The sequence below is a fragment of the Dendrobium catenatum genome, unplaced genomic scaffold (assembly GCF_001605985.2).
Source record: "Dendrobium catenatum unplaced genomic scaffold, ASM160598v2 original_scaffold_113493, whole genome shotgun sequence".
Lineage (NCBI taxonomy): Eukaryota > Viridiplantae > Streptophyta > Magnoliopsida > Asparagales > Orchidaceae > Dendrobium > Dendrobium catenatum.
Window position 1 is genome coordinate 18,263 of NW_021431928.1, and position 7,737 is coordinate 25,999.

The 7,737-nt window shown below is 35.7% G+C and overlaps 1 protein-coding gene across 1 annotated transcript; it reads left to right on the forward strand.

Moving 5' to 3' along the window:
* Nucleotides 1-551: 551 nt before the first annotated feature.
* On the forward strand, nucleotides 552-6,730 carry LOC110107300 (G-type lectin S-receptor-like serine/threonine-protein kinase At4g27290). Its single transcript, XM_028692068.1, has 8 exons — nucleotides 552-1,945; nucleotides 3,217-3,327; nucleotides 4,560-4,664; nucleotides 4,755-4,930; nucleotides 5,033-5,243; nucleotides 5,318-5,555; nucleotides 6,193-6,325; nucleotides 6,420-6,730. The coding sequence occupies exons 1-8, from the start codon at nucleotides 628-630 to the stop codon at nucleotides 6,726-6,728; spliced, it is 2,601 nt and encodes an 866-aa protein (XP_028547901.1). The 5' UTR covers nucleotides 552-627; the 3' UTR covers nucleotides 6,729-6,730.
* Nucleotides 6,731-7,737: the final 1,007 nt, after the last annotated feature.

Consider the following 7,737-nt stretch of genomic DNA (forward strand, 5'->3'; position numbering starts at 1 on the left):
ACACCATTCTGAAAGGGGGAATTGATGGAAGCCTCAGACCACCATGTAAAAAATTATTAATAACCCACCTATGTTTAGTTTTGTTGGTGGGTTCTCAATCATATTCGTCCATCAACCCATGCTCGATTACCTTCGGGCGGCATCGCCTCTTAAGTGGGGCCCAAACAAGTGCGGGCCAGGAGGTTTTTGGATGGGTCTCTCTTCTAGATTAGCCGATGATTAGTCACGCCATCAAATACCCTTTCGGAGGTGGCAGCAGATGAATATCTCGTTCCAAACATAAATAAAAATTTGTTAATAATATTGGTGTTTTTGCCTGAGCAGGAAAGATAGAAATATGAGCCAAAAGGGAAGACCAAAAGGGTGAAGAAATTTTAATTTAGTTCCGCCATTGTTGATCATCTTTATCCCAATTTATTGCAATGGGCCACTGACATTTATGCTTGAACAAATCTTAATCAATCTTGCTGGCATTATTAATTATTATTTCCACACAAATGATGAGAGAGCCGATCAGTTGCGGGGAAATTATGATCATAGAATAGTCAATTTTTCAGTTCCCAACCACCATGATTCAAGCATTATTTATGCGATCTGTAGATTTGGAAGCATTCGGAAAATCTGGAGATGACGAGAGAGCCGATCTTCCCGAACCTTGTCATCATCCTCTTCTTCTTCTTCTCCATCTCCTTCGCCATAGACATCCTTACTCCATCTCATCCACTCTCCTATAAAGAAACCCTCATCTCCGCAAACGGAACCTTTGCGCTCGGCTTCTTCACCCCTCCAAACACCACCAACAGCTATATAGGCATTTGGTACCACAATCTCGCTGTTCAAACCGTCGTCTGGGTTGCCAATCGCCGGAATCCCATTCACAACATCAACGCAACACTGTCAATCATCGCCGATGACGCATCTCTCCATCTCATAACTTCTGGTAACTCCACTCCTCTTTGGTCTTCCCCTTCCTTCCCCAATTCCATCCCCAATCCCGTCGCTCAACTTCTCGACACGGGTAATTTGATCATTAGAGCTTCGAATTCCAGCTCCCACTTATGGCAGAGTTTCGATTACCCGACCGACACCTTGCTCTCCGGGATGAAGCTTGGCCCGGAACTGAAAATCGGCATCGATCGGAATCTCACGGCATGGCTGAGCAACTCCGATCCATCGCCGGGGAAATATTCCTTAGCGATCGACACCATCGGCGTTCCCCAACTGGTCATCCGCGATCTCTCTGGAAGCTGGATCTGGCGTGGCGGGCCATGGAACGGCTTCGGCTTCACCGGTGCCTGCCCTAAAAGATTATTCTCCATCGATCTCTATCGAGACTTCAACCAAGGCTTCAACTCCACTCCGGAGGAGATCTTTTTCTACTACAACTCGATCGGCGACGCCATTTCTACACTGACCATGGATCAAAAAGGGGTAGCCAGAATATACCATTGGAAAGCATCATCTCAGAATTGGAATCTTATTTGGTTCGCACCAAGCGATCCTTGCGACTTCTTTCCGGCCTGCGGAACCAATGCCATCTGCGATTCCAGTAGCTCGCCGATGTGCCAGTGTCTTGGTGGATTTAATCCCAAGAATCCGGTGAGTTGGAGCGAGGGAAATTGGTCTGATGGCTGCGTTAGAGGGGCGGCGCTCGGCTGCGGGGCAAACGGGGCAAACGAAACCGACGAGTTCTTGGTGGTTCGCGGCACGACGCTGCCGGACACGACGGCGGCGGTGGCGGATATGAGCTTGGGCTTGGTTGAGTGTAAGACAAGGTGTTTGATGAATTGCTCCTGTAAGGCTTATGCGAGCGTTTATCTTAACGGCGGTGGAGGATTTGGATGCATTGTTTGGATGACGGAGATTAAAGATCTCAGATCCTCTGCGGACGACAGGCAGCAGGATCTCTTCGTCCGAATCGCGTCATCCGCTAATGGATCTAACGGTATATACATCATTAGATTATTAATTTGATAACATGGTCACGTATCGTACTCAATTAAAATCTATTTTAACTTAGCTTAGCTATGAAGCTATTTTTAAAATTTTGCCTGACATTGTTGGATACGGTACGGCTCTTTGGTTCATTGCATTTACACTTACAGAGTGAAGCATTTATGATCGACCTAATTTTCCTTTGACTAACATTAAGATAAGGCATTGGTTGGACTGGCAATTATTGTTTCTATAATTTATGCTTGAATTGTTCAAATAGTAAATCTGAGATGCTAATCAAGCATATGTGAAGTGAATATTGTGTCTTCCCTCTAAGTACGTGAACTTCAAGTGATATATATTTATGAAACTTTCAATTTCTTATCACATTGAAGCTTTGAAGAAACAATAAAATAAGAGAATTTGATTAAAATATAGAAAGAAGAAACTATGGCTTTTGTTAGGCATTGGTGAAGTTTTAGGTTATTTGTTCCTTAGGACCTTGTTGTCTTAGTAGATTCGTTCTTCTATAAATAGAAGAGGTTGTAATGGTGATTGGAAGCTCATGGAAGAGGACTAAAGAAAATTCCCCCGCTAGCTCTCTCTCTCCCCTTCCTCTCTTCCCCCTCCCTCTCTCTCATCCAAGAAGATTCAATTTCCTCAAAAAAATTCATAACAGTTTTATTTGATATAACTTTTTTTTATGCTTTTTAAAGTAGCTTTTTAGCACAAAATTTTTAGTTCAAAAAAAAAAATGTAATAAAATGTTACTTTAGAAAGTTGTCACAAAAAAAATCTATATTGTGTGAGAAGAACATGCGACGTTTGGTTGATCATCTACATGATAAAGACAAAACGATTGAAGTAGTGAGATTTATAAAATCAAGTTAAATTGATGAAGTATGAGCCAATTAAGTATTGATTTCATGAAGCAGAAATAAGTGAAGGGGAAAATCTATCAACTATATGTTACGTCAGGACGTTGGCATTCTTAATGGAGTTCTTAAAGCAAATATTTATGTGTAGCTACTACAAGATTTTTAGGTAGAATGAGAAAAAATCAAACCTTTAATTATGACATGCATTGAATTAAGCCCCCGGATACGAGATGGTAAATCTTTTATGTAAATATTTTTGCTCAAATACAGAGCTCAATTTTTAAAATTTTGAGCTTAAACAAAGAATTAATTACAAGCCCCTTTTCCAATTTCTTTTTTCCAGCACATAAATATTGACACACATTTTTTTGACTTCATACTACACTACTTTTGTGAATAACAGGGAAGAACAAGAAAAAGACATGGATTTTTGTCACAATGCCAGTAGCTTCTATATTGTTGCTTCTAATAGTTTTGATATGCGCCCTTGTGATAAGAAGATGGAAACGCAGAAGTATGTTTTTGAAATATTATTATTTCACTTTGATTATATATATATATATATATATATATATATATATATAATAAATCATGACCACATAATACAACAACAACAACATCAAGCCTTTATCCCACTACGTGGGGTCGGCTACGTCGGGCTGGCAATTATTGTCTCTCTACTTGATTTGTTCAAATAGTAGATCTAAGATGTGAAGTGAATATTGTGTCTTCTCTCTAAGTACGTGAACTACAGGTGATATTTATGAAACTTTCAATTTTTATGTCATTGAAGCCTTCAAGAAACAATAAAATAAGAGAATCGATTAAAATATTGGAAGAAGAAACTATGGCTTTTGTTAGGTATTCGTCCAGTTTTAGATTATTTGTTCCTTAGGGCCTTGTTGTCTTAGTAGATTCATTCTTCTATAAATAGAAGGGGTTGCAATGGAGATTGGAAGCTCATGGAAGAGGATTAAAGAAAATTTCCCGTTAGCTCTCTCTCCCTCTCTTCCCCCTCCCCCTCTCTCATCCAAGAAGATTCAAGTTCTTCAAAAACATTCATACTGCTTATTAAAGTAGTTTTCTAGCACACAAATTTTTAATTCAAAAAAATTTTGAAAGAAAAAGTTAATTTACAAAGCTGTCGCAAACAAAACTAATATTGTGTGAGAAGAACAGGCGACGTTTGGTTGATCATCTACATGACAAAGACAAAGCGATTGAAGTAATGAGATTTATAAAATCAAGTTAAATTGATGAAGTATAAGCCAATTAAATATTGATTTTCATGAATCAGAAAGAAGTGAAGGGAAAAATCTATCTATCAACCATATGTTATGTCGGCATTCTTAATGGAGTTCTTAAAGCAAATATTTATGTGTAGCTACTATAAGATTTTTAGGTAGAATGAGAAAAAATCAAACCTTTAATTATGACATGCATTGAATTAAGCCAATAAGGTTTTAAAGTTCTGACATGTAAGACAATATCTTATAAACTTCTAGCTCGTGGAGATAATCTAACTATATTAATAAAATTCTAATGTACTACCGAGGAATCTAAAAAGAGGATGCTCACCTATAAATGCAGGTGGCATCCACTTTGTTTGTAACATAATACAGAGATTGCTTGAGCTATCAAAAGAAGCTATTTTATTACAAGCTCTTTTTCCAATTTCTTTTTTCCAGCACATAAATATTGACACATTTTTTTGACTTCATACTGCACTACTTTTGTGAATAACAGGGAGGGGCAAGAAAAAGACATGGATTTTTGTCACAATGCCAGTAGCTTCTGTATTGTTGCTTCTAATATTTTTGATACTTGTGATAAGGAGATGGAAACGCAGAAGTAAGTTTTTGAAATATTCTTATTTTACTTTTATTATACTATATAAATACATATAAAAAACTAAACTTTTTTTTTTTTCTTAATTCCAAGAAGAAGAGGAACAATTAGTTTCCTCTGTAAATTGGGGTCATGAAATTATGCATGAAGCCAATAAAGAAGGGAATTCAGAAATATCATTCTTTAAATTTGCTCAAGTAGTAAGTGCTACAAACAACTTTTCTGATATTAACAAGCTTGGAGAAGGTGGTTTTGGACCTGTTTATAAGGTAACATCTGTATAAACTTTTTCAATGCTATGTGAAACTGTTCAGTGCATTGTGATATTGATATGTGATGTGCAAATGTTATTGTAATGGACATTATTTTAGGGCAAATTACCAGAGGGACAAGATGTGGCTATCAAACGGCTTTCTGCAAGATCAGGGCAAGGATTAGAGGAGTTCAAAAATGAAATTTTATTAATTGCTAAACTGCAACATAGGAATTTAGTAAGATTATTAGGTTGTTGTATTCATGGCGAAGAGAAGATGTTGATATACGAGTTCATGCCTAATAAAAGCTTGGATCTCTTGCTTTTCGGTAAGTTCTCTCCAAAAGAATAAGGAACAAACCATAAGTTCATTTCTAATCAAAATTATTGATATCTTCTGCAGATGTTGAACAAAGATTAAAACTGTACTGGACTAGGCGCTTTCAAATAATCGAAGGAATAGCTCAAGGGCTTCTTTATCTTCATAAGCACTCCAGATTAAGAATCATTCATAGAGATTTAAAGGCAAGCAACATTCTCTTGGATGGTGACATGAACCCCAAGATCTCAGATTTTGGCATGGCAAGAATTTTCGATTCTAATGATACCCAAGCAAATACTAGAAGAATTGTCGGCACCTTGTAAGTATATGAATCACTTCTCCATCATTTTTGAAATGAATTCTGATTTGGGCTCATTTGGTTGCTTATAGGTAGAAAATACATTTTAGAAAAAAAAAATTTTACTAATTTTTTAGATTTTTATAATTTAAATTCTCATTAATGTAACGGATTTTTCATTTTTAAAACTCTATTTTTAGGGCTGTTTGGTAGCATGATTTAGGCCAGATTTGAGACGGATTTGAGCGAAATCCAACCAAACGGCTTAAATGCAAAATCAAATCTCACGGTAAATGAAAGCCGTCGTAGGCGAAAATTCAGCCTTTTCATGTTAAATCCCGGATTTCTGAAATCCTACTTTTTGCCGGATTTATGAAATCCGTTGGCCGGAGAGGAAGAGTCCGCTCATTAAATCCATTCTATAGCCAAACAGTCACACATGATTTAATAAGATTTATTATGAATGTTACCAAACAATTTTTAAGATTTAGGCCTCTCAGGATTTCCGAAATCCAGATTTACAAAATACAGATTTATGAAATCCTACTTAAATCAAATCCTATATGCTACCAAACAGCCCCTTAGTTTGAAGCAATCAAAATGGAGTTTTAATTTAATGTTTTGAATGCTAATTAGCTCCATTTTGCCATTTTTTTAGCGGGTATATGTCTCCAGAATACGCTTTGAATGGTCTCTTCTCCGTCAAATCGGATGTATATAGCTTCGGAGTCCTGCTTCTCGAGATTGTGAGCGGAAGAAGAAATCATGGTTCTTGTAATCTCCTTGCATATGTAAGTGATCCATCCCTTTTTTCTTGGCATTTAACTTAGAAACTAGTAAAAAATTTAAAAAAAAAACTTAAGTAATTTCATGCTACTTCATCAGGCTTGGGGTTTATGGAAAGAAGGAACCTGGGCGGAGCTTGTAGATCCTTCATTAGATAATAAATTTCAGAATAATGAGGTTGCGAGATGCATTTACGTTGCACTTTTATGTGTGCAAGAGAGACCAGAAGATCGCCCTTTCATGTCTGATATTGTTACCATGCTTGCCAATGAAAGCTTATACTTCAACAGTATCAAACAACCTGCATTTTTCACCATTGACAATGATTTAGATGCTAGAAATCCATTGAATCAACATGTAAGTACCTCTTTTAATGACCTTTCAATCTCAATTGTTGCAGGTCGCTAACACTTCATAGCCTTTTTTGTTTTGTAAATTCTGTAGATTAAGATCATAAAAACTTCTAAAATCATACATTTTACATGGCCATAACTTTTTTGTTTGTCTATCTCTAAGCAATTAGCACAACAAAAGCTCCCATCCCATTAATTTCTTACAACATTTACACATTAGAGGACTTTCATAAACAATGCATAAAAATCTAAAATAAAAAAAAATATATAATATTTGAAATTAAGTAAAAACAAAAGAAATTTGCTAGCTTGAATTGAGCCTTTTGATCCAGTCTATCTCACAAATTACGATGACTAGCTCATTTTCATTGAGCGAGCTCCAAGTTTATTAGTCCAAAAGGAGTTGCAGAAAAACTGTAAATGTTTAATATCTCTACAAGACATTGAAACAAAGTCCTAATACACACAATTCAAATAAAATTTTTTCTACGTCTATACTTTACTCTAAACGGTTCAACTAAAAAAGAGTCAAACAAAGGCTTCATTTAGGACAAATTTCTTGTTGCTTTTTAGTACAAAAATTTTTACTTCAAAAAATTTTTGTATAAAAAATCTGCTTTAAAAAGTAATAAAAAAACTGTCACAAATAAAACGAAAATTTCAAGCCACACTTACGGGCATCTCTTTTGATGTTATAAAAATATTATAAAATCAACATCAATCTACCATCAAACAAAAAAATTGGCTAACCCAAAATTACTAACTATCAATTTCTGCTCTATCAAATGAATGGGTGACACAAAATCTCATTTCTCCTCAACTAAAAAAAAATTCAAAAAACATTAACTAATCAACGCTTTGATTATTCAAAAAACACAATGCAATTTATTATCAAGCAGCCCATGAGCAAATAATAATAATAATAATAAACGACCACCTTTTCCTAGTCAAGGTCTTAATGGTTATGTGATACCTTTTAAAGCAATCCCTTTTATAACATTAATTTTCTCTAAATATTAATAAGTATGAGAAATATATTGTAAATAAAGTCAAGCTAATCTCGA

What these genes read in the sequence shown, in the direction of transcription:
- LOC110107300 (XM_028692068.1), top strand. Translation starts at nt 628, where the DNA reads ATGACGAGAGAGCCGATCTTCCCGAACCTTGTCATCATCCTCTTCTTC. An exon ending in GTTTTGGACCTGTTTATAAG is followed by an intron (nt 4,931 to 5,032) that starts GTAACATCTGTA and finishes ACATTATTTTAG; the next exon opens with GGCAAATTACCAGAGGGACA. An exon ending in CTTGGATCTCTTGCTTTTCG is followed by an intron (nt 5,244 to 5,317) that starts GTAAGTTCTCTC and finishes TATCTTCTGCAG; the next exon opens with ATGTTGAACAAAGATTAAAA.